This window comes from Pipistrellus kuhlii, unplaced genomic scaffold, assembly GCF_014108245.1.
Source record: "Pipistrellus kuhlii isolate mPipKuh1 unplaced genomic scaffold, mPipKuh1.p scaffold_m20_p_9, whole genome shotgun sequence".
NCBI classification, from domain to species: domain Eukaryota; kingdom Metazoa; phylum Chordata; class Mammalia; order Chiroptera; family Vespertilionidae; genus Pipistrellus; species Pipistrellus kuhlii.
The window spans coordinates 3,330,950-3,358,711 of NW_023425595.1; the positions used below are offsets into that span (position 1 = coordinate 3,330,950).

Here is a 27,762-nt window from a genome sequence, read left to right on the forward strand (position 1 = left end):
TGGTCAGCAGCAAGAGGAGAAAGAAGTTCTTTGTTCTTCTTCACCATTTTCCTGACTTTATCAAAACAAAACAACTTTTCCCTTCCTCCACCCCTAGTTTTAAAAGTAATACATGTTCTCTATTTAAAAATGTGGAGAATACAGACAAGTATAAAGAAGAAAGAAAAAAATCAACCATTATTCTGCTTTCTGCAATGGTTTGTAAATTTTGAATACTTTTTTTTTTAATGCAGATTTTTGAGCTTCACCCAGAGCACATAGTTTGATAGTTCTGAGATCTGCTTTTTTTTTTTTTTAAGTGTATTTTTATTTTTTTATTTTTAATTATTTTTTTTTAAGAGAGAGAAATGAACTGAGGGGGAAAAGAGAAACATTGATGTCAGAAATATCAAACATCGATCAGTTGCCCCCCATACATAACCTGCGACTGGGATGTGTGCCCTGACTGGGAATTAAACCAATGACCTTTTGGTACATGGGACAACCCTTAACCAACTGAGTTCCACCATCCAGGGTCAAATCTGCTTTTTTAATATGCAGCCTGGATTATTCTGATGCACATGCGAATACATCATACTTTCAGACACACCTCTGAAAAAACTGGTTACTATTATGGTACTTTGTCTTTCAGACAGAAAAATGTGCTTTGCCTTTCAGATAGAAATTGTTATATATAACTTATATAACTATTATGTGTACACACATATAATTTGTATCCTACTTTTATCACCTAATACCATTCCTTGTAAGTACACACTTTTTTTTTAAATTTTTTTATTTGAATCCACTTCTATTTTTGAGCCCCAATTTAGAAAACTAAAATTCTGATGGCCAATCTGCCATTATTGCCAAGTGGAAATTTCACCTATTAAGGTATTTTTTGGTTTTCCTTATAATAAGCAGATTCTGTGAGGGTCTGTTTATTTGTTTATTTGTTTGTTTGAGGCAGGCATGATACATTCACAGACTGAAGCACAGTAATAACTGAGTTAATGCAGAGTAAAATACAGCCTTGCAGTCAGCCCCAAACTTTTTCACAGCACTTTTCCCCGCACTGGTCAGGGATCTCACGTGGGATGAGTGAGTGAATAGCTGTGGGCTCAGTGGGAAGTCTAGGCCATCTTTTCCAATCTCCCCACTTTATAGACAAGGAACTGAGATGCCAAGAGAGTGAGGGTTCCTGCCCAGGGTCACCCTGGCAATTATAGCAGAGTTGGAGCTGGTTGATAACTTTTAGGTCATAGCTCTATAGTTTTCCCAAATAAAGAGTTTTGTTCATTTGGCAAGGCTGTGCAAACACTTAACCTTCATAGATTTCTGGTGGGAATGTAATATGGTGCTGCAGTCAGTCACTTTGCAAAGCAGTTTGGCATTCTTCAAAAGGTTAAACAGAGATGCCCTATGACCCAGCAATTTTATTCTTTTGTGTGTGTGTGTGTGTGTGTGTGTGTATTTATATGTGCATAGAAAAGCTGCACACTTATTCATATTGTGTATAATGTGAAAATAACCCAACTGATGAAAAAATAAATAAAATACAGTATAGCTATACAACAGAATACTATTTGGCAATAAAAAGAAATTAATTACTAGTACATGGTACAACAAGGATATCCCTCAAAAAACATGCTAAGTGAAAGAAACTATTCACAAAAGACCAAATTGCATAATTTCATTTATGTAAAATGTCCAGAATAACCAAATTTATAGATAGAAACTAGACATGTTGTCTGGGGCTGAGGGAGATGGAGGAATGGGGGTGAAGGGTGACTGCTAATGGAGAATGAGTTTTGGGGAGGGTTGATGAACCTGTTCTCAAATTGATTGTGGTGATGATTGCACAGCTCTGTAAATACATTAAAAAACAACAACAACAACAACAACAACAACAACAAAAAACCCACGCTGAATTGTATGCTCTAAATGGGTGAGTTGTATGATAAGTGAATTTTATTCTAATAAAGCTGTTGAGGAAGATATTTACTATCTGAATCACTTGAAGTGTCAGCAGTGAGTAGTGTGTATTTCTCCTTTCCTCTTCTGGACAGGGACCAGGATATGAGACCTGGTGTTAGCTTCTGTCGGGGGAGGCAGTGTTGGAAGCTATTACAAGCTCGGACTCTGGATTGATACTGCACTGGTACAGGCGTCTCCAGCACTGCCAGCTCTGAGATCTTGGGCAGATCCTTTATTTCAACTCTCCATTTCTCAGATTTTTTTGTGTTTTGAACTGCAAAAGAGGGTGTAACAGTACATACTTCATATGGTAGTTAGGAAGATTGAATGAGATCGTTCACTTAAAGTGCTTAGTGCAATAGCCTGTGAAAGCTTTCCTCCTTTCTCCTGAGAACCACCACTGCTTCCAGAAGAAGGGCAAGAGCTCATGGGGGCAGCTCCCCCACAATCCCATTGTTCAGGAGACCTTCTAATCCTTGCAGGTGAACATAGTATGTTCACTTAGCACTTCCCAGGATTAGTACACTTACAGGTTGCAGGTATGTATGTATGTATTTAAAGTGCTGTTGCTACCTCTTTGAATGATAATGACATGAAAATTGAGTTAAATCTTTGCAGTTGGAGACCCCTTGGTGTTGCTCCCTGGCTGGGCCTTGACTCTGGGCCTTGCATGGCTGCCTTGCCGGAAGTTAGCTCAGTGTAGCTCTATTACTAGTTCACATCAAGGCAATCTGCCAGGGAGTGTGCAGCTGTGTGTCCATATATTCCCAATAGAAACAAGAAATCAATGCAAAGAAGCAATTATATTTATTATTTGGAGCAAACCCTCTAGATGACAAAACTGCCTGGTGCCAAATTAAAAGAAATTAAGGGTCACAATAGAAATTGTGTCCCATTTAAGGGACATTAGGGGATATAACCCAATTTAAAGCAAACACCACTGAGATTCTTGTTCCCTTTTCACTTCCCCCTGCCCTGCATCTTTATCCCTGGCTGTTCTCTTTCAGTTAGAGCCCCCGAGTTCCTCATTGAAGCACCGCAGAAATAGAATCCGGGCATTTAAAAACTAGGGTGGACATGGCTTCTGAGCTGCTTGGTGGGTTGGAATGCTGTTGGAAAGCAGAGCGATGGAGCTTTAAATGGCTTCATAAAATTAACGCATCATGATGCCCTTCTCCCCCTGCTCTAGCTCCTCTCTGCACCCTTCGGAGACTTGATAATTTACTCTCTGCCAATGCTTCAAGGGCTGATTGCAGGGCCACCGGGAAGAGGGGAGAGGAGCTGTCAGGACTCCCTGATAGCAGCCACGCTTCACATTCCCAGTGCGGGATTGTATTTGACATTTAATTTAGGGGCCTGGGTACCTACATGTAATCCTTCACTGTGATAATAGTGATAAAAATCACCCAGACTTTTATTTAAGGACCTACTTCTCCCCATCCCCCCTCCTACCCTTTTTCTTGTCCAACCTTTCATTCAGCGAGGAGATGAAACAGGTTTGCTTAAGGAAAAAGGTGTTTTCTTTGATAGCTCAATGCTAAAATGATACAGTGCAACTAAGGTCTGTATGTAGGTGTTTGTACGTTTATATACAGTCTTCCCTTTATATCAGTGGTTCTCAACCTTTTTAATCCTGGGATCCTTTAATACACTTTCTCATGTTGTGGTGACCTCCAACCATAAAATTATTTTTGTTGCTACTTCATAACTGTAATTTTGCTACTGTTATGAATCATAATGTAAATATCTGTGTTTTCTGATGGTCTTAGGCTTTACAGTAGCGGTTGTCAACCTGTGGGTCGCTTAAGACCATCATAAAACACAGATATTTACATTACGACTCATAACAGTAGAAAAATTACAGTTATGAAGTAGCAACAAAAATAATTTTATGGTTGGGGATCATCACAACATGAGGAACTGTACTAAAGGGTCATGGCATTAAAAAGGTTGAGAACCACTACTCTATATCCTCAGGGAATTGGTTCTAGGGTCCTCATGGATACCAAAATTTGAGGATGCTCAAGTAAGTCTCTTATATAAGATGGTGTAGTATTTGCATATAGCCTACTCACATCCTCTGGTATACTTTAAATCAATTCCTGAGTATTTTAATGCCTAGTAAAGTGTAAATGCTATGTAAATGTTATAAAATATAGGCATATTACCTCCTTTTATTGTACTTCTGCCTTATTGCACTTCACAGATGTGTTTTTTGTTTGTTTGTTTGTTGTTTTTTTTTACTAATTGAAGACCCTCCATCAGCAAAAGGATTATGACTTACTTTATTGCAATATTTGTTTGGGGGAAAAACAAACTCCTCTACCCTCAAGTTTCTTCTGGCTGGTCTAATAATCAAGTGGATATGAGACAGATTAGTAAGAGAAAATAACCAAATTTAATACATACATGAGTGAGCCAGAGGCCCCACATGCAGAAAGGTTCAGAGACAGAAAAGGGGGGTTGAGGTGTATAAGACCTTGTGAGCTAGGGATGAGGTAATGCACTTTGGGGGCTTCACAGGGTCTTTGCAGGATGATTAGAAGAGCAGATGTTTAGTAAATAAAAGTTTGCCCTGCCATACAGGTGGGTGGAAAGGTTGTCACTCATCATCTCTTATCATGGGCAAGGCCCCTACTTCAAACTCTTCTAGGCCAGTGGTCGGCAAACTTCGGCTCGCGAGCCACATGAGGCTCTTTGGCCCCTTGAGTGGGGTTCTTCCACAAAATACTACGGCCAGGGTGAGTCTATTTTGAAGAAGTGGCGTTAGAAGAAGTTTAAGTTTAAAAACTTTGGCTCTCAAAAGAAATTTCAATCGTTATACTGTTGATATCTGGCTCTGTTGACTAATGAGTTTGCCGACCACTGTTCTAGGCAGTTGAAAGGGTCGGCAGAAGTTTCTCTTGAGCCTGAAGCTACAATTGCCTCTAGCTCAACACAATCTGCATACCACAGAAGCACATCTTGGAGTGACTCTTTCTGGACCCCCCACACTTGCTTTATTGCAGTAGTTAGGACTGAACCCACAATATCTCCAAGGTATGCTTCCATTCTTTAGGAAATAATGACCAAAAAAAGTCTGTTCATATTCAATACAGACACAACTATCATAGATGTAACTACATAGTACACGCCAGCAGCAATGTAACATTATTTTCCAAATATTTTTGATCCCTGGTTGGTTGAATCTGTGGATGTAGAACTCTATAGATACAGAAGGATGACTATAAACATAAAATTTGAGAATCACACCTCTTTATGTGATTGAATCTGCATTTAGTCAACTAGCAAAACCCATCAAATCTCTATGTCTGTGTAGAGAATTTTCATTCAACCCAGTGATCCAATTGATGACCATCCCCTTGTTAAATTCTGTGATACCTTCTTAATTTCTAATTCAACCTGATTAGTTAGATATTATATTACCCACTTTACAGATAAAGAAACAAAGATTTAAAAGGTTGAATGACTTGTCCAAGGCCACAGGGCTAACGATGCCAATAAATTGCCTTTCTGTGATTGCTGTATAGAATTATTAGTAGTTACAGGAAGTTATTAACTTTTTACCTGTGGAAGATGTGTTGGGAATAGAATACCAACATAGAGTTTGTTCAGACTTTTGGTCAGGGGGAAAATATTTTGAGTATGACATGATTTCCTTTCCTTTTATGGTGAAAGGGCGCAGACATTGGAATCAGATGACATGAGTCTCTATAATGGCACTTATTTTCTGTATTATTTGCTTTGAGACTTCATCTTCATCTATAAAATAGGACTAATCATATTATATTTTTATCAATGGGTACTCTGAAAACAGAAACTTTCGTAGAGATGAGGAATAATGGTATCATGGCCTTTGGGGGGCCTGAAAAGTATTTTAGCAACTGTAGTTAGTTAACAAGCCCTATGGTTCTTAAGTAAGCAGATTGTTAGCTTGCTTAAGGGGGTGTAATAAGGTTTCAGTCTTCCACAGAGAGGAAATACAGAAAGTTCTCACTTAACGTCATCAACAGGTTCTGCAACTTTAAGTGAAATGACTTATAAGGAAACCATATTTACCACAGGCTATTTGATATAAACAAGAGTTCACTTTCTGTGGCACCTCAACAACATTATGATGAAATGGGATTGAACAAAATGACATCATTCAGGGACCTGCTGTATGAGAGAGGCAAGCTGTGAGGTTGAGGAGCAGACTTTATCTATAGACTATGTAGGTGCTGAGGAGCTGAATGCAACCCAGACTTCCTGTGAAGTAGACCATATCTGATCTTGTCAAACTAGAAAAGGTAGCCATTTCTCCCTGTGACAGACTATGGCCATTTACTGAAATTGAGATAAGGAGCTTTTGATTGACAATCTTACTCTTCAATGCCTGGGATGTGTTCACAAGTCCTTCCTGTGAACTTGTGAATTTGGGGGGTCAGAATCTGCACTCCCAAGGGTATAGTAGGCTTCCTTTCTTCTAGAAGGCTAATTGGGGCTCTCTCTTGATGAGAGCTCAGTGGGTACCACATGAGAAGCACCTAATAGATGATCACAGTTACTATCGGCATCAGTTCTGCAGATGTTCCTATGTGCCCAGAGAGTCCTAAGTTCTTTCCATGTATTATTTGTGTGTAAATGTCACAAAACATCTGTGAGAACAACAGTATTACCCCTGTTACAAATGAAGAAACTCTTACCTTTCTGAGCTTCAGAAGCATAGTTAGCAGAGGCAGTCAGCAAACTCTGAGCCTTACTGTTTTCACTGTAGCAGAAAAGATTCAGAAACCATGAGACCTGTATACCAGTGCCCTTTCCTGAGTATTCCTGGTGGTGGGCAGTCATGTGGGTTTTGTAGTTTTGTTAGTTTACAAACAACTGTGGCTTTGCAGGGAAGGTGTGTGGGTAGAGAGTGGATTGGAAGTGGCAGGGTGAGTCTTATTGTAAAATTAATTTAATCTTCAGTAGATAAAATAGCCTTTCTTTGTATATTCAAGTCTGAGACACTTAAAGTAGGGCAGTTCTGGTTTATTTGGCCCCCGAAACTTTCAGGGTCAGTGTTCACCTCCCACTTCCTACACAATAATTCCTGAAGCAGAAGCTGTCTTTCTAGTTGATGTTCAGGTTAAAATGAAAAGAAAGCAAGAAAACACAGTGGATTAGATGCTCTCATTTGTTTGTTACAGATCCTGGGTTTCTCTGGAGACTCATTTTCCAACTTTTTCTACAGGGGAGCAACCCAGAAGTTTTTTTTTTCTGGGTCACTCCCCTTCACTCAGGAAAAGTGATGCTCAGAAGTTTGTGATTGCTTTCTTTGTGGCCACCCTGGGGTTAGGCAAAGAGAGAAGCATCTCAAGAGCAAGCAGTAGTATTGATTCAAAGGGAGCCCAGCATCCCGATAAGCTTTTCTCTGGTGCATCCAGTCAGTGCCATGACAATGGGTTACACATAAAGTTGTCATGACAATGAAGCCATAGCAGCTGACAGCATGAACAAGCAGCCTTGAGAGGAGAGGATGCTTGGCAGTGATTCTATAGCCATAGTGGTCAGATCTCCATCTCTCTCACTAAGGGCTGCTTGTCAGTCTGCTGTGACACTCTCTCTCTCTCTCTCTCTCTCTCTCTCTCTCTCTCTCTCTCTCTCTCTCTCTCTCTCTCTCTCTCTCTCGGGCTGAGGACTCCCTTTCCACTTCACAGCTGATTAACCAATTCAATTCAAGTGTTTATTAGGATCTTTCAAATGCAAAACCTCTAGGAAGCATAGTCCTGAGCCTCTGATGTCTGTGTGCTCACACATGATTGCCTGTATATTTATGTGTGTGTGTGTGGGGGGGGGGGAGGTGGGTGGTCCAAGAAAGGGAAAGATTCAGAAGAAGCATATTACAGAGCCATATGCATGAAGCTGTTAAAGAATAATAGAGTACTTAGGCTCCAGTACCAATCTTTATTGTCCTGGGAAGAAGCTCTCTGGCAGAAATAGAGGAGGACTGGAGTATTCTGACTGAAATACGGGGTTCCTATCTGAGAGAATGTTATTCTGGGAGTCAAAACCAAGCCAAAGTCTAGATAAGACAAAGTCAGGTCTAAACACCAAGGAGGAGGGAGTAAGGGGTGCATGTAGTAACTAAGTCTGAAGGGCAAAAGTGGGATTTGAGGTCAAGATTAGAAAGTCAAGAATTCAGGGCCAAGTGGAGATGAAAGGGGACAGAAAGATGGCCTAGAACAAGTTGAAAGTAGGATTTGAACAAGTTGGAGGAAGAATAAAGATCCAAAACAAAGATGATCATGTCATTTGTGAACAAAGACAGCCTTAAGTTTCACCTTCCCAATCTGTAAATCTTTTCTTTTTTGTCTTATTTCATTAGGTAGAATTTTCAGTACAATGTTCAAAAGGGGTAGTAAGAGGTTACACCCTTGCCTAAGGAAAACTCTAGTTTCTCACCGTTAAGTTTGATGTTAGCTGTAGATTTTTTATATATAGATGTTTTTATGAAGTTGAGAATGTTCTCCTTTATTCCTAGTTTGCTGAGAGGACTTAGCATTAATGTATGTTAGATTTTTGTCCAATGTTTTTTCTGCATCTGTTGATATGTTTTTGTGATTTTCTCTTTAGCCTGTTGATATGATAGATTTTATGAATTTATTTTCAAATGTTGAAGCAGTCTTGTAGACCTGAAATACATCCCACTTGGTTTAGTGTATAAATTATTTTTATACATTGTTGGATTTGAGTTGCTAATATTTTATTGAGGAATTAACTTTTTCTTTGGGCCACACTATTTTTTAAATCCTCACCCAAGGACATGTTTTTATTGATTTTTTTTTTTCTTAGAGAGAGAGGAAGAGAGAGAGGAAAACATTGATGTGAGAGAGAAACATCAATCAGTTACCTTCCATATACACCCTTGGGGTCATATGCAAGCAGGGATCAAATCCACAACCTAGTGGAAAAGCCACTGCTTGTGAGTAAAACCACCGCCTGTTTCTAAGGGCTGGAAGACTGTGCAGTGCCCTGACGGAGACTTGAACCCGCAACCTTTTAATGTACAAGATGATGCTCCAGCCAACTGAGCCACCAGGCCAGGGATGAGCCAAATTAAAAAGTAATTTCTGTTGAAGAAAAAGTAAGCATTATACATTATTGTGGAAAACAGGCTGAAAAAGAAAAAAAAAGAAAAGAAAAAGAAAAACACTCTTAATCCCATCACTCAGAGATAACCATGCTCCAACATTTTGGTACATTTTTTATAGTCTTTTATAAAAGAAATAACAATAATAGCCACTTCATTGAGTGGGTTCTTGAGGTAGCTAAGTGTTAACTGAGGTAGGAATCCCACGGTGCTCTGTCAACAGAAAGGGGGTGATGAAAGGAGGAGAGAGGATATAAATGAGTGCTTCTGTCTAGGCTTCTGATGAAAATAAGAACCGAGGTTTGAGGAAGAGATTAAATGTACACTTTAGTGACCTTTTCTCTTCTCCTCTCAACACCCATTGTAAAGTCCCAGCAGGTCAGTCTGTTAGCCAGGTGGCCAGGATAACATTTGGCAGCACTGACAATGTTCGTCATGGGCTGTAGTTCCTAGCTCATGCCTGCTGTGTTTCTAGGCTGCTGCACAGTTTTCCAGCCCTTAGAAACAGGCGGTGGTTTTACTCACAAGCAGTGGCTTTTCCACTCAGGCACAGGCACAGGGAATGGAACCACCCCCTTAGAAAGGACTGTATTTCTGTTCTCCCCTTGCCTGCCCTCAGTGGCGCCTGCCAAGGGGTTGGGAAGGAGCTCTCGAAGTAAAATGCCAGAGTAAATACTGGGTAAACCCTGCAGGCCATTTGGCTACTAGAACAAGCATTTTTGAAATGTTTCATCAATGCGGACTCTGATGCTTTTCTTTCATGTAGCTTCCTATACCTGACCCTGGTTCATCTTTCTCAGTTTATGTCATCAACACTTTTCTGGAACACATTTCTCTTAAGGCCACGATGTTTTCAAGCTGGTATGCTTGTTTCTGTAATCTGCCTATCATGGAAAAGTAAATAAAACCTCCGTTTTCTGCAGGCCAGCCAGCGAGGAGTTAATGGCTTCCAGCCAAGCCGAGCACATTGAACGGTGTTGTTTCTAGGTACAAGCTCTTAATTCAAGGTTTTATGTGTTTAATTATGTATGTGTAAAGTGCCAGTCTGCATGTCTCGTGGGCCCAGCCTCGCTTGGAAATAGTAACTACAAGAGCATACAGAAAGGGCCATGGGATGAGACTTAACTCTTCAGATGTACAGCCTTTATACCAAGACCCATGTGGAGGGGAATTACATCCGGGGGGATAACAGAAGCAGCCTGTTAACCACGGAAACATCTCAATTAAAAAGAAATAAGATGGAAGAGCCTAAAGCACGCAGAAAGAGATCATTAGGGAAAATATGTTGTAGTAATGAGTACGCTGGACTGGCCAGAGGAGAGAGTTGGTTTCTAAACCTGACTTTATCAGTGCCTTTGCCCCTACCTATACAATGTGGAGGTTAGACACAGCTCTGATGAAAACAATCAGATGTTCAATAGACTGTCCATTAACAAATAAGCCACCTGCCCCCCAATTACGGCATTTACTATGCTTAAGTAATGGCATAGCTTTTCACCCTAATGCAACCATAAAAAGATATTATCAATATGCTTGTAACCTTAGCCCTTAAGGGCCAATCAGTTGACCAAAGGGAGAAAACCCCTTTTAGGTTTTGGAGAGGACCCAGGTCCCTCGGGTGAGGTTTCCTTGGGGATCACTACCAGTGCCCTAGCAGGCTACTTCAAAGAAGAAGGGGAGATTTTTCTTTTAACCAGAGTAACTCTACTTTTAGATTTTTTATATTTTGGGATTCCAGGTTAATATTTTGGGGTGAGGGAGGGGGAAGTTCTGTGGATTTTCAACGGTTTGGCAATTTCTGATAGATGCTATATGAAAGAAATCCTTTACATGACCCACTTCATCATTCCGTGATACATCCAGCCTTCTCTCTTCTCTACATACATACCCTGTTTCCCCCAAAATAAGACAGTGTCTTATATTAATGTTTGCTCCCAAAGATGCGCTAGGTCTTATTTTCAGGGGATGTCTTATTTTTCCATGCACTAGGTCTTATTTTCGGAGGATGTCTTATTTTCGGGGAAACGCGGTAGGATTTTCTCTTTTTCTGTAGCACCACATGCAGTGTAGTAAAGAGTACGAGTCTGTCACTCTCACCTTTGGGAGCTATAGGATGGAGGCAAGAAGCCCTGAGAAGAGTACTCAGAGATGATGTCCATGGTTCCTAGGTAGCAGGTGCTAATGGGAAGGGCCTGCTGCTTGGAGAACTGTGAAGTCTTTAGCTGAATGGCTTTTGATGGCAAGGAGGTGAAATGGAACCAGAAAGAGGGTTTTAAAATCTCCCCTGCCATCAGAGTACTCAACCTGCCATATGACCCACCCCCTCACCCCAGGGGTCTCTTCTTTGGGCTCTGAATTAGTACGGATGCCTTGACTGAGAAGTTTGTTTTGCTCTTTTGAACTAGGGTGGAGAATGCCTATTTGTGAATTAGTAAAAAAAAAAAAAAAAAAAAAAATGGAGTAAGAAGACAGAAAGGTTTTGAAGAGTGGATGATTCTGCCTTAAATTTGTATCTTGATCTGGATAAAATAAAATATGTCTTGTTAAAAAACCTCGGTAAAGCAATGGAAACAGAGGTTTTGGTTTTTTAAAACCACAATTTATTCACCTACTGCAGTTTGGCCCATACCTTTCTTGACTTGATGTCAGCTTCCTAACTTCGAACCACATGTGTGAGTGTAGTAAAATAGGTTGCTGGTCGGTTTTTATTCTGATCTTTATAGTCACTTGGAACTTTCTTAGGCATGCAGAGAAATTCATCCCTTTGCTCAAACTTCTTTGGTTCAGTCTTTAAGAGAAGATTCTAAATCTTATAAGATCTAATTTATTTCAAGACTAGAAATCCACTGATAAAAGGTCACCATGAAAGCTTAACAGTCTTGAAATCCACACACGAAAAATAAAAAGGAATTACAAAAATAAACACAAATCACAATTCTCAATCTGATATAGAATTGGCAGGGACATTAATAACATTTGACACTCCCCTCCCCTTTTCTTTAGCACCAGGGAGAGTACCTGCAGAGAGTATATGAATTCCTGAGGGCTGTGTCACTTAGTCACTTGATGTGTGAGCAGATACCTAGCATGCAGGCCTTGTTTTGCTTTGACATCCTTATGGTGCTGTTACATAAGCTGCTTAAAGTATCAAGCCTCTTTTCGTTTAAGAGGCCAATTAAAAATGGCTGATCTTCCCTTTCATTTAGTCTTTCTCTTCTTCAATCTCCTTTTCTTGGTTTTCCCAGTTTGATTTCCCTTCTGACAGACTTTTACTTTAGCTTTTTAAATAGATTTTTTATTGATTTCAGAGAGGAAAGGAGAAGGAGAGAGAGAGAGAGAAACATCAATGATGAGAGAGTCATTGATTGGCTGCTTCCTGCACGACCTCTACTGGGGATTGAGCCTGCAACCAAGGTACATGCCCTTGACTGGAATCGAACCTGGGACCCTTCAGTCCACATGATGATGCTCTATCCACTTAGCCAAACCGTATTGGGCCTGACGATTATAGTGAACAGAGCACCAGCCTGGGAACAAGAAGATTGGAGTCCCTGCACCGCCTACAAGTGTGCAGCTGTCTTCTTCCTTATCTGTAAAGAAATGGGTCACTGAGATGACCGCTATTTTCTCTTTAATCTCTGAAACTCTCTATTGGCCTTGCTCTTGTTGTCTGCTGTCCTATCTCTTACCTGTTCCCTCCCTCAGCTACTCAGGATGCATGTTGTTTTAAAATACTCAAAGTAAATGTAGTTGTGAGGAAACATCAGTAAATACAGTTGCTGGCAAGATATGGAGAATAGGAGTTCTTATTTTGGTAGTTTCTCACTATGTTTGCCTTTCTTATGTCCTAGCTAAATATAGCCTACAGTTACAATTTATTTTGTCTGCACAATTGTTGTTGCAAAATAAAACAATAATATAGTTTCACCCATCAGAAAGTAAAAATGTAAAGGCTTGATAGTATCCAATATTGTGTGAAGCTGTAAGGGAAATGCTTACTTTCACACGTGGTTGTGGGAATGTAATTGGTGCATTGGTTTTGGAGAGCAGTTTGGCAGTATTAATTAGTATTTTTATATAGGTTGACTCAGTGATTTCAAAGGTCCTTAAAGAAACTTATATGCAAATATTAAGAGGCATAGTCAAGGATCTTCATTGATATGCAGTTTGTAATAACAAAAAACTGGAAATATCCTGTATTTCCATTAAGAAGGGAATGTATACATAAATGTGTTCATATATGTTTAATGGAGATATTTACCCATTAAGTAAATAAATATCTTAATTTTTTTTTCAATTTTATCTATTGAAAGCACTTATAAATAATATAAATATCCATATATATTCATACAGATATTAAAAATTGTACAAGGAATGAAGTTGATCTGTAGGTACTAACATATTTTAAATAGAAAACTAAGACACAGAACCATATATTAGCTATGATAAATTTATATAAAAAACAATTATTTATATATAAATTATTACTATGTATTATATATAACATATTATATAAATTATATGTTATGTAATTTATATAATATTTATATATAAATGGTTGGCAGGACACATACTAAATTGTTAATGGTAAATTCCTTCTAAGGAGGAAAATGGTGTAAGAATATTGAGAGGAGAATTTCATTTTTTTACCATATAAACTCATTTATTAAATTTTTAAAAAGCATTTATGTATTATTGATATAAAATGAACAAAAGGGAAATAAAAAAATTAGGAAAAAGAATTACTTCCTGCCCAGCTGGTGTTACTCAGTGGTTCAGCATTGACCTATGAATCAGGAGGTCAAGTTTCATGTGCCCCAGGCCAATCAGGGCACATGCCTGGGTTTCAGGCTCAATACCCAGTGTGTGTGGGTGTACAGGAGGCAGCCAATCAATGATTTTCTCTCATCACTGATGTTTCTCTCCTCCCCCCCCCTCTGAAATAAAATATATATATATATATATATATATATATATATATATATATATATATATATATATATATATTAAGAATTACTTCCTAAAAATGAAAGAGGAAAAAAAAAAAATTAGCAGGAAATTCATTAAAGATATGAAGGGAACATTGTTTGGAGTGTATTCCAAAACTTTAGGATTGGATTGGAGCCATGGTTTATACTTTGGCATGACTGCCTAGCACTTACTGTAATAGCTCTAACCTCCCATTTCTTTGTGTGCCCAACTCATTCTTCTTGTCTGTGTGCTACAGGTAACTCGGGATCAGATGAAGGCGTTTATACAGCAGGAATTTAAGAAAGTTCAGAAAGTGATTGCTGATGAGGAACAGAAGGCCCTTCATCTAGTGGACATCCAGGAAGCGATGGCCACAGCTCATGTGACTGAGATTCTGGCAGACATCCAATCCCACATGGACAGGTTGATGACTCAGATGGCCCAAGCCAAGGAACAACTCGATACCTCTAACGAAGCAGCTGAGCCAAAGGCAGAGGTAACAGAGATTGCCTACAATTATTAGTGCAGGACAAATAGGAGGAAACTGTTTGTTAGCTCTGGAAATGCCCTCTTGTGGTCCTTAAGTGTGAATGAATGGGAAGCCTACATAGGATCTGAGTGTTTAGGTTGGTATGTATACAATATGGAAGCACGCACCTGAGCCTGGCAAAATATTAATCCACCATGACTTAAAGGAATATTGTCACTGGGGGCAAATTCTAATCACAGTTACTAAGGAAAGCCAGAAATCAGAGCCAGAGGAGAAGGCTGCTGACAGGTCCCAAGTAGTGAAATGAGCCTATAAATTGAGTAATCGTAGGCATGAGGACTGGGCTGAATGAGAATAAGTCAAGAAGTGGAGCGTGAAGCAGGCCAGAATGAAGGGTTTTGGTCTGATTCTGTGGATAATGAAAGGATTCCTCGGGCTGGTTTTTATATGGAACCAGCTTTATAAATGGGGACATAACTGCTGGATTAAGAGTGGCGTGTCGGTTAGGACATTGTGAGGATCAAGGACAGACTCTGAAAGAAAGACAAGATAAATGTTGAGCTACTGTACAATGAATATAGTCAGTATGTTCAGTGTTATTTTCTAACGGGAATAAAGGGTCTCAGACATTTTAGCAAGCAACACGTGCAGGCAGTTAGAATCTATTTCTAAAATTAATTTATGCAGCTAACATTTTAAATATATATAAAATGTATAACATTTTGTTGAAAAGTCTAGTCAAGCTTATGCCAGATGGGTTTAGGGTGGGCCCTTCCAGAAGAAAACTCAGTCCTGTGGACTTTTCAGGACTCACTCAGTAGGTTCAGCTGTAACTAGCAGTCTTGCCTGGGGACAGGAGAGCCTAGGACAGAATAAGCAATCCAATAGACAACCAACAAATAATCTAGGAGGCAGGTATTCCAGGGGTCCTCAAACTTTTTAAAGTGGGGGCCAGATCACGGTCCCTCAGAGAGCTGGAGGGCCGGACTATATGAACTACTAATTCCTACTGTTAACACCTCGGCTGCGCTCACTGCCCAAAAAACCTGGCGGGCCGGATCAGACTCCTCTGCGGGCCGCATGTGGCCCGCGGGCCGTAGTTTGAAGACGCCTGAAAGCCATTCTGACAGGAAATGTGAGACCACTGGACAGTTAGCCACTTCCCTCACCCAGGACTCTTGATTAATTTTTACGAGTGTATAAAAGAATACATTAGTTCTTGTTCTTTTCACTTCATCCTCCTCAGAATTAAGACAGTGTGTACCTAAAAAAAGTTTCTAGAAAGGAAAGAGAGCACTTTATAGCCATCATTTCATTTAATCTCATTATCTTTGTTGTACAGATTGGATACTGAGATGCAGAGAACTGCAGAGAAACTGACACAACAGTGTTATTTAGTTAGTAGGAACATGGAATAGCCCTGTCTTTTTTATTTTCATTTCAATAAATGAGTGTTTCCTTCCCCAACATTAACTGTACTACATCTGTTAACTCTGATGGAATTGCTCTTAGGGATGGAACACAGTACATAGTACATGCACATTTTTTTAATACTTAACTTTGGCAGAGAATTTTATAGAAATATAACTAAATTTAAGCCAAGGAAGAAAGAAGGAAGACATAATTATAAGGCAACTCAATAGGTCAGCAGACATTCAGAGGGTTGCTAATCTTGCTAGTAAAAGTAATGTATATGCTATTCACGCTATCTGAAAACGCACATCTGTAGCCTGAAAACCCGGCCTTTAAGATCAAACCTCACTGGGAAGTTGCCAAATTTGAGCTGAAACATTCATGCAATGTTATAAATTATAGTTCAAATTTGGAAATAACAAAATGAGGTAAAAGTGAAATTTGTATCACTGGTATAGGATTCAAACATCATGTTTATGGATAATTTCTGGTAATGCAAGGAAAATTTTAGATATGATCTTTTAAAAAATGGAACGAGGTGATGAAAGTGTTAACCAGCCTTATTGGGGTAATATTTTTCAATACATACATGTATCAAATTATCACATTGTACACCTTAAACGTATTTATGTTATTCTATATAATAAAAGGCTAATATGCAAATTATCCCCTTGGGAGTTCTATTGGAAGACCAGGAGTTTGATTGCTCGCTATGATATGTGCTAACCACCAGGGGTCGGCGCAGAACATGACGGGCAACCAGTGGTGGCAAGGTGCTGAGGGAGCAAGGGAAGAAGGCAGAGAGACCAAAAAGTGGGGAACCACATGGTGGTGGTTCTGACAGTGAGGGAAGGAGGAAGGAGGCGAGGAGGCTGGGAGGTGGGGAACCACGGGGTGGTGGTGAGGGAAGGAGGAAGTGGGAAGGCGAGGAACCTGATCAGTGCTCATCTCAGGCCAGGCCTAGGGATCCTAACCATGCATAAATTTTGTGCACCAGGCCTCTGGTATGTCTATAATACTGAACTAAGTACTATAAAAATATTGTTATTAAATAGAAACACCATTGTTTGGTTAAGAGTGATCTGGATCATCAAATCCCAGAATTACCCTTTTACAGAGAAAACCAAGGTCCAGATTAATTCATTAGCTTGCCCAAGGGCACAGCACTAATAAGCAACAGAGCTTGGACCAGAATCCCAGATTCCTGAGTCCCAGTTCAGTGCCCTTTTCAGATGGTGTTCTGTATGTTAGAGCTACTATGTTTCTCTTTGAAGAAAAAAAAAAAAAAAAATGCAAGACCAAGGCAGAAATGAGTCTTTGAGGGAAACTGCTTGATACCTCAGGAGCTGGTCAGCTTTTGCCCAAGATCCGCTGCTATTTTGGGATCTCCGTTTGCTCAAAACTAAATACTGCCAACCGTACAGGTAAAACAGCAAAGCTCTTATTTAAGCCTCCTAGGTCTGCTTGCAAGGGCAAGTGATCAGTTCGCCTTTGTTGGGCAGTTTGAACACAGGATTGTGTTAGCCCTTGTCTTAGCCGCTAGGCATCTCCTGATTTGTCTCTTGTTAACAGTAAACACACAGGTCTCGCTTTCAGGTTGGGAAAGGAGAAGGAAAGGAAGTCTAAATCCGTCTCTACTGATGCCAATTTCTAATGCTGTTTCTTTCTGTTTCTTTCAGGGTGAAGAGGATGGACTCAGGTAAGATCACATTATTGCTGCTTGTCTGTTCTCAGAATTGAAGTAGAGTGACATTGTGGCCTCCTAATGCCCCGTGAGAAATGGACAGCACAGAGAGGGGATCTCCATCCTAAGCCAGGGCTTTGAAGATCTTATTTTGCAAGATTCCCATCTCCCTCCCCATCCATGCCTTTTCATGCCTGTAACCTTCAGATAAAGGATAGACTTTAAAGTATGTAGTGGCAATAACTTTGCTCTATTCTTTCGTACATTCCGAATATCTGTTCAGAAGAGGGGCACAGTATTTGAATGGTAATTAGGCTCCCAGGTGGACCGACTAGATAAGTTTTTGCATTGTTCCTTCTTGATTGGAATTGGGTAACTTTTTTTTTTTTTTTAATGGGCTCTGGATCCATTATTATTTATTTCTGACCTATGATATCTTTGTGTCCAATGCAAGACGCCTACACAATGAAGCCTAGATCATAGGAACACAAAATTTTGTTTAGGGAAAAAAGTGCTCCTTTGTGCTTCTCTATCACCACATGAAATTTAAAAGTGAATTTCCTTTTGGCCTCAGCCTCTCAGTGAACCTGGACTTGGTATACTTACCATCCCTGCCATCCTGCTCAGGCAGTGAGCACAGGCTCTCAGAAATGCAGTAGCTGTGCCATGTGAGTTCAGACAGGACCAGTGGAGAGAAGACACCTTAGAAGTGCAGTGTGCAGACTCCACAGGGCAGCAGTGGCACTTGTCTTGGGAGAGTCTGATTAGTATGAACACTCTTCTTGTCTGGATGTTCATATGCCAGTCTCGTTGATTGGAAGGATACAGGGCCCTTAAGAAGAGATTAACTCCCTTCAAAGGTACTATGCAGTGTGAGAGATGGGCTTTAGAAATTAATAGCTGGATCTTCGTGTCATTTTAAGAAGACAGTCATGAAGCATGGCTTTTCTTTACTAACAACCACGATGTCAAGCTGCTTCCCCAGCCGAGCTGCCACGGTGTCAGCGGGGATTCTGTTAAACTGGGCCTTGACAGAACTGCTTTTTGGTACAATGAACACTTGAGAAGTATGTTCCATTTGGCAGGAAGAGGAGTCAGATTTCCTTTTTAGCCTTTAAATCCATACTTGTTGGTTCCATGCAGTTTGTTTGTGTTGAACTACCATTTGGCTCAGTGTATTCCAATTAGCACTTCAGGGCCTTTGATCAGGAAGTTTTCTTATTTATGATAGACTCTACATCTTAATAAGCCAAACGTAGTTGCTCATGAGGTTTCTTTATTGCTGACGGTATTAAATGAGGGTGTGAAGTGGAAGGTGACAGAAAGGAAGGTCTGCCTGCCCAGGGGATGGAGGAGACATTCATCCGGAGAGCCTGAGTCCCAGGTCTGCTTGGATTAGTGAACCTGTGTCTCTTTGCCAGCATTCCCACCCCACAGTCACGTCCCTGCAGTCTGCACAGAAGTTCAGGGAGAATTGGATTCCAACAACTATTCCCGGTAGCAGGAACAAAGCAAGAGTCTTGCCCTGTTGAAACGTATTGATCTGTAATTGATCTATGTTTTCTCTTTCCTTCTTACCAGCTGGAGTCTCCCTGCTTTCTTTCCTCTTTTCAGTTTTGATTTCACAAGCTGTTTGACATGAAGTGGCCAAATATCTGTACTTCTGGTCATATCTTTTTCTTGCCCTCAATTTTATTGTGTAGTTGTCCTGCTAATTAACAACAGTAATGACCCGGACTACCATTTACTGAAGGTTTACTTTCTACAGTGCTTTATATGTATTCTCATTTCATCCTCACGTAAAGCTTTTAAACAGTTATTATCTGACTTGTAAAACGAGGCAATTAATGCTCAGAAACATTAGCTTGCCCTGGGTCCCACAGCTCGGAAGTGGCAGAGCTAGGACTTTAATGCAGTCTGGCTGCAGGGCTTGTGTCCTCACCCGCCATTCAGACTAGCTCCAAGAGGCCAGCATACTTCTCTGGGACCCCAAATGAAAGCCAAGAGCATTCACCCACAATCCTCAGAGGGTCCGTTTGGTCTTGCTTCTCTAACTTGGGAGTTCTTACTTGCCTTGACTTTGAATTGCTGTGACCTCTTCTCTCTTTAGCCTCTGGCATTCTAAAGGGACATTTCTTCATTTGACCTTTGCACAGTGTCCTCTGAGGGTCAGCAGCAAAAGGTGTGTGTAGACTGGCTGAGGAACGGCCAGCCAAGCCTTCCTTTGGCCCCGCAGAATAGCTGCCTGTTGCCCTTCCGTGTGGTAGTTAACTCTTGAAATCCTGCATTCCGTGATGTCGATGGCTAGGGTTCTTGGAGAGTGTGGAGGAGCCAAAGTCCTGATCTGCAGAACAGGAATAATCACCGCCTTGGCAACATCTTCTTTGAAACCCAGAGTGATTCTTTTTTTTCTCCTAAGCAAAAAAAGTAATTTACACTTTGGGTGGCAATTTTCTATCTTCTCTGTGCTATAATTGGAGATCTTGTGTTTGCTCCCTCACAGATTGGCTCCTTCTCTACTCCTGCAGGGAGCCTGCTGAGAAGTAATATATATTCCAGGAGAGGGGGTGGCACCAGGGTCTGCTGCCTAGAATGCTGTTGTGTAGTGGGAGGAAGTCAGAGGGAAGGACCCTTCAACTCTTGTGCTCAGAGGAGAAAGGAGCAAGATCAATATGAAAGTGTGATTTGCTGCTGAGATTTTCTGTGTTGTTGTTTGTTTGTTTTTAAATAAGAGGCAAATGGCTTTTTAATAGTGACAGCTATACTTGGGACTTCTGTAGAATTTTTCATCTTCAGAGCTGGCATTTAATTCAGGCAAAAAGCTCCTGCTGAGATCAGTGTGAATCTGACCGATGCTGATTCAACAAATCAAACAGGCAGCAAGTTCCAAAGGAGGAGGGACTCAAAACGGACGGGCTGACCTGCCTTTATTCTTGATCTGCCTGTGACTGACGGTGACCTTGGGCAGATCATCCAGCCTCTTTGTTTCTGTTTAGTCTGTTTTTATTTCCCTGCAAATATTAGTTTTCCCCCCAGTTTTTTTGGGGATATAGTTATATGGAGGAATCTAGTCTTTTATCAAATGTGGCATAGAAAAAAAAATCTATAGATTCTATAACTTGGTAGATATTTTAAAATCTTCATTTTTTAAAAAAGTGGGGGGACTATATAGTAGGTACCCCCCCCCTAAAATAATAACCATATGTTCTTAGATATGGCATTTCTTTTTTCAGATGACCTAGTTAGTAGAGAAAGAAAGAGGACTGAGTCAATGGTACACTTAAGTTTCCTTTGTCCTCTGATTGCAGATTGATGGTTTGGTTTTGCATTATCTTCATTTCAAAAGGCCTAGCTGGAAGCCAAAGAAAATGGCTCTGATACTTGTGCATGGAATGGAAGTGTCAGGGCTGCTCAATATACCGAAGTGGAGTTCCAACATCTTAGTGGCCTTCAGCACAGTCTCTTAACTGTCACACCTCCCTGCTAGGGAGCCTGAGCTGGCTTTGCTTTCCACTGCTGATGAGGGTTGTCTATCTTTTTAAACTCACCCAAATGAAGGATGAAACCATGCCGTGCATTGTGCTGCCTACTTATCATAAAAGCAAGCCTCCTTGCTAAAATAATTGATTTTCAGATATTTGCCTGTGAGAATCACAACTTTATTTTATTTTGTGTGGTTGTATATAACCAGAGAATCAATTCACAGTTGGGAAATTTGGCCAAAGGGGGCCTCTAGCTTATTCCATTTGCATCAACACAGGAAATGCAACTAGGAGCAGCCTGCAGTATAACATATCTGCCTGCCTGGATGTCACTGTGTGTGCTATGGTGTTTGTTACTCTGGCCCACTTTTGGTTGCCATCCAGAGCAATAGTTGTGATGTGTGGCAGGCTAACCTTGTTTATATCTTTGACCTTATCAGTATAACATTCACTTTTAGGAGAGCTGTTCTCTAATTTCATAAGCAGAAAAGATTGCAGAGGAATTCTTTCTTTCACTTGCTCAACATGTTTGACTGTCTACTGTGGTGTCGGGCCCCATGCTGGGCCTTGGGGATGTGAAGATGATAAAAGACTTTGTTCCTGCATTTAAAGATCTCAAAGTCTAGTTTGAAAGAGAGAACTAATTAAACAGCTTTAATTGCACATTTAAGTGCAATATAATTATTATTATTACAGGGTATAATTATAAAATATTATAAAGAAGCATATTAAATGCCAGCTATGTGCCGGAAGTATCTTAAGCATTTACATATATCATCTCATTTATATTTTACAACAATCTTAACAAGTGGTTAACACATTTCTCATCTGAGATGAGAAAACAGACACAAAGAAGCTATACATATACGAGGTTGTACACCAAAAATATGGTAGAGCCAGCCTTCAGACTTGTGTGACTCAAGAATGCGGGCTCTTAACCACTGCACTATAATGACTCTCTATGGTAATTATGTTGGATACAGAGCAGGATAACTGATTCAGAATAGAGGACCAGAAAATATAGCATTTGTACGCCACTCTGAAGGATGGGTACGGGTAGGCCTTTCTACATGGAAAGGCGGGAAGGCCATTCAAGCAGCAAGACCAGCATGTGAGAGGCTCAGAGGAGGGAGGTACACACGCTGTGTGGGGAAGGTGAGAAAGTGCACGAGTAGACGTGGCAGGAGAAGAGGTGAGTCCACTCTCCAAAGGGCTTTGTACCTCATACTGAAATGCCAAGACGCTGGTACTGTTTCCTATTAGAATTCACCTCTTGACTTCAACATTGTCCTGTGTAGAAGGAATGGACAGATTTCCAAATCTGATGGGCTTCTTCCCTCAGGCACATCTGATGAATTGTTATGGGTATATCACTTGCTTTCCTTTATGACTAAGTTCCCCATCCAAATAGCACATCCCATTATACTTAAAGGACAAAGGTGCCATGAAGCCTTGAAAGTCTTCTTTTGGTTTCTTCTTTTAGATGGAAAAACTAGTAACTGAGATAAAGTAGTTGTAAAAGGGACTGTTTGTCTGATTTGTATCTTATTCTTACCCCTATTTTGACAGCCCCTGCCTTCCTCTAACTTAAAATCAAGTTTGGAAGGTCGTTACCAAGTTCCTCCTAGATTAATGGAGAGAAGGAATGCTAAAACACCAACATTTTCCAAATAGCTTCAAGGCTATAGACGTTTTAAAGCCAGGCAAAGGATCAAATTGATGTCACATTTGTCCCTGAGTTAGATGCAGAGCTGGAGAGTCTGGCCTGAGCCTGTTCTCTTCCTCTGTGCCTGTCTCCTGAGCCATTTTCAACTGACACTAAGCATAATAGATTTTAGGAAGTCACAAAACTCCAGTCTGTGTTTTCAGAATAAGTAAATTTGATGTCATTGGTTATGCCCCTCTGACCTGCGGCAGCCACAGCGAAATTGTTATTAGGAGGGCTTTTTTATTTTAGAAGGAACTGCTGCTCTCCAGCATCTTCTTACTTCCTCCCAGTGAGAGGCATGCAAGGGGTAAATCATTTCATTTTCCTGATGGCTTCCAAGGATTGCATTCATCTCTTTATCCAGAAACCCACATCCGGCATCTATGACACTTGCTGGGAGCAGAAGCTGGTGTGCGTTGTTGTTTTGGTTGTTAGGTACTTTTCCTTTCTTTATTTTCAAGCTGCTATGATGTTTCTAGCCAATGATGTTTCAGGCCTTTTAGGAAGGTAGCCGAAGACTAAGACAAAACTGCAATACCCTAAAATGGGAAGGTATTTCCCAAACACCAGCATTCACGTGCTTGTGCTGGTTTGGACACAGGGCCTAAGTACTAGTGGATATAGGTTCATAAAAGAAATATTTCTTATCCACAAGCAGGGGTTTCAGGGTAGAAAACCAGCTTTTCACATAAACGCCTCATTCCCCTGCTCCTTAGCACCACTGCCAGTCGTTCCCGTAGGTTGCAGCTCGGTTGTAAAACAGAAAAGCATCTGTTTCCTTGGTGAGTACATGTCTCTCTGGTTTCATCAATTCTATTTAAAGGAAAGTGAGATTGAGCGTGAGAAAAACAGTGTGGAGAAGGAGGAGCTGACAGAGTCCCAGGGAAGGTAGGGAGAGAAGCATGTCTCAGCTGCCCTGCCTGCTAGTTGTGTCCTGGTCTAGATGCTCAGGACACAATAAAGATATAGATACACTGGGGGCAATGCAGTGTTTTATCCCTCAGACAAGGACCAGGGAAACCGACCAAACTGCTCAGCCAGCATGGCTCAGGGGTTGAGCATCAACCTACCGGTATGAACCAGGAGGTCAGGGTTTGATTCCTGGTTGGGACACATTGTGGGCTCAACCCCTAGTGTGGGACATGCAGGAGGTAGCAAATCAGTGCTTCTCTCTCATCATGGATATTTCTCTCTTACTTTCCCTTCCTCTGTAAAATCAATTAAGAGAGAGAGAGAGAGAGAGAGAGAGAGAGAGAGAGAGAGAGAGAGAGAGAGAGAGAGAGAAAGTGATTAAGCCATGGTCACGCAGTTACAAAGTGACTCAACCAGAATTAGAACCCAGATCTGTCAGGCTGAAAATTCTATGTTTTCAACTCCTCTACTGTACTACACTGCCTTTCTTAGGAGAAGGAAGATTCAGATCTTCTAACCTCTTGGCTGGAATAAGTAAAGTTAGTGGGCAGAATTGTGACAAGCCAACAGGGATTTGGCGTTTTTATCAGAAAAATATTTTCATTTTCTTTGTTGAGTGCTAGCAGACAGCTTATCTGAGAAGGAAGGGGAGGTGGAGCTTGCCAGGAAGATGCCTAAGGTAGAATGAACAGGAACTGCTCTTCCCAAACAGGTAAACATTAGTTTACTCCCTGGCTTTTGTGGAGCAAGCAATTGCTATCGCCTCTTCTCATAGAGACACTGTTCACCCAGTGACAGGTGCAGGCCAACAGTTGTCATGGCAACGGCAGGAGAGGCAAGCCATTTAATTCCAGAGCTGATAATTAACAGGGGGTGGGGTTAGGATGGGGTTGGTGGGAGAAATGAGGGGATGAATGTTTCAGAAGGGAAAACTTAGTAATCACCAGCAAGCGGCTTAGACGAAAAGGCCAGGCAGAGATGCTCCAGCCCAGCATGCCCCTAGGATTGAGGTTTCATCCCCTCTGCTTAGGGATTTCTGACAAACTGAAACGAAGGGTCAAGTCCCCAGCCAGCCAAGATTCTTTATGGAACCAAATGAGGAAAGGAGTGTTACATAGACTGTACAAAGGAATGCAGGGGGTCAGATAAATGATTACCCTCAATGACATCACCCAGCCAGAAGCAATCCGGAAATGCTATCTACACTCTGCAGGACGATTCATGCTTAGGGATAAAACAGGACCCAAAAAGCATACCTGTTGTGAGTTTCTGGAAAGGAGTCCAGGAGAGTGGCTTCTTAGAAAGAAAATAAAAAGACGACTTGCAGCCTTCCTGGTCGGTGTGGCTAGTGGTTGGAGCATCGGCCTGCGCACCAGAGGGTCACCGGTTCCATTACGGTCAAAGGCTCCTACCTGGGTTGCAGTTTTGCTCCCCACCCCCAGACTGCAGCATGTGTGGGAGGCAGCCAGCCCATGTGTCTCTATACATCAATGTTTGTCTCTTCCCCGCCCCTCCACATCCCAAAAAGAAGAAGAGATGACTTGTAGAGGTGATGAATTTGTTTAGATACTTGGTCATCATGGCTGTTAGTCTATCATTATAACCCTCAGAGGTTATAATAATGAAAAGAAGCTAAGCATTCCACATGAATTATCTCTCATTTAATCCTAGTGACAACCCAGGAGGAAGGTGCTATTGTTAATCTCATATCGGACTTTATCTGATATGTTCAATACCTTGCCCAAGGTTACAGAGCTAGTAAGTCAGTGTGCTAAATCATATTATCTCATTGATTTGTGTTTATAAAACAGAACCTATACTACTTGACAGGGAAGTCATGATTCCATTCTAGAACAAAATCAGACTTAAGTAGATATAAACAGCTTACAATAAAAAGAAAAATATTTTTTTCTAGTAGAATAAGGTTAGCCACAAAATAAAAATTATTGAATGAGCAATGTTGGAGAATATTCTATCACGTCTTTGCACTCCATCAAACTCACAGCTCAGAGACTAGCCCTGGGTCTCAATCCCTGATCAGGTGAATCAGGCATGGGAAGGGAAGCTTGGTGACAATTACACAACACAAAAGAGACTGTTCAAAACTCCTCTAATGACATATTTTAACCAAACTTCCATGGTTCATGTATTTTTTCATGGGGAAAAAATGCCATAGTGTATATAACAAGACATGTGTGTGTGTGTGTGTGTGTGTGTGTGTGTGTTGTGTGCATATGTGAGAGAGAGCGAGAAAGAGAGAGAAATAGATGGTGGGGGGAAAGGGAAAGAAATTTTACTTTAAAACAGTGAATCTCATTAGGAGGAGAAATAGCAGTTATTCAGTCTACTTTGTTTCGAGCATTGCGTTGGGTGCTGGGAATACAGTTTTCAACAAAACATTCAAGGTCCAGGCCCTCATAGAGCTTACATTCCAGAGCCTGAAGGATTGAGGAGTGTAAGTGGTATGTACAATAGTTTAAAAACTGAACTAGCAAGCAAAATAGAGAACTAGCAAGCAAGATCTCATAGAGAGAGATCAGGCAGATAGCTTTGGAAGTAAAGTGGGGGTTGGGGGTCTGGAAGTAGGTGGAGAGATTGAGGAAAAACCAAGAGAATTTATAGACTTTGATAACAGTGTGGTGATTAGAGGGGAGGGGGTAAAGGTGAAAGAGGGGATTGAGGGAATAAATGATTAAACAAACAAACAAACAAAAAACACATTTTAAAGACACCCATTAGTTACTCTCTTAAAACATATTGCAAGAAATAAAACTTACCCAGTCCTGGCTGGTAGGAAATAAGCAGAAGATGGAATAAAAGAGAAGTATAGGTTGATATTCATTGCTTAAAGCTATGAGTTTCCCAGAGGTTTGACAAACTAATATGTTGATGTTGTTTTTGCAAGTGAACCAATTAATATCAAAATTTGGGAGCTCAACTGACACAATAATTATGCCGGGAAATGTAATTTTGCCTGCATAATAGAGGTGGGACTGTTTCAAGGAGATCTCATTAATGTGCTATTCATCAACAAGCAGCAGGGCAACCTTCCTCTGCACTGTCATGATGCAAAAGGCCATTGGAACAATTCTCTGTCTCTTGTTCTGAGAAAATAAATTAAGCACCGTCTAGAAGTCTAGATAGAGAAATTGAAATAACTGACAACAGAAAAACTGTGCAGCCTCTCATTCCGAAAGCAATGGAACCTGTCATTTCTGCAACTTTCATTCCCTATTCACTTATTTAACAAATTAGAGGCCTGATGCACAAATATGTGCATGAGTGGGGTCCCTCAGCCTGGCCTGCAGGATCGGGCCAAAACCGGCTCTCCAACATCCCCTGATGGGTCCCGGATTGTGAGAAGGCACAGGCCAGGCCAACAGACCCCACTGATGCACATTGGGTCAGGGAGGGACACGGGAAGTTAGCCAACCAGGGAGGGACCATGGGAGGGCTCCAGGGCATGTCCTGCCCATCTCACTCAGTCCCGATCTGCTGGCCAGACCCTAGCAGTAAGCTAACCTACCGGTCAAAGCATCTCCCCCTGATGGTCATTGCATGTCATAGGAACTGGTGGACTGGTCCACTGTCTTCCCCCTGGTGGTCAGTGCACATCATAGTGAATGGTTGAGCATCCTTAGCATATCATTAGCATATTACACTTTAATTGGTCAAACCAATAACCAGACACTTAGCATATTGGGCTTTTATAATATAGGATTCTATCAAATGTCTACTGTGTGTCAAGCAGTGCTAGATGTTGGAGCTATAGTAGAAATTAAAATGAGACACAGTCTTTGTCTGCATGGTACTTACTATGCAGTGATTGGTCTCTCTACATTTCAGGGCATACACCTGTTCTGTGTTGGCTGGACTCTCTGCATGCTTAAAGATTCAGCAGCCTACTGAAAGGATGCATGGCATGTGCAGTTATAAATGGAAATCCCCCAATGCAGGGCTACCCAGGTATATTAGACTGAACACTAATTATGTGAGTTGTTGATCTACTCTTCCAGGGTTCCATGGTCTAAT

The 27,762-nt window shown here is 40.9% G+C and overlaps 1 protein-coding gene across 3 annotated transcripts in view; it reads left to right on the forward strand.

Moving 5' to 3' along the window:
- TRIM44 (tripartite motif containing 44) overlaps window positions 1-27,762 on the forward strand; it is a 78,677-nt gene that overhangs the window by 24,169 nt on the left and 26,746 nt on the right. For 2 of the 3 annotated variants that reach the window (XM_036427096.2, XM_036427098.2), the window contains 2 exons: window positions 14,298-14,537; window positions 17,624-17,643. In XM_036427096.2, coding sequence (XP_036282989.1) covers window positions 14,298-14,537; window positions 17,624-17,643 — 260 coding nt within the window. Of the gene's footprint in view, window positions 1-14,297; window positions 14,538-15,873; window positions 15,950-17,623; window positions 17,644-27,762 lie in introns of those variants that run through there. The other variant, XM_036427097.2, reaches the window with a different exon arrangement.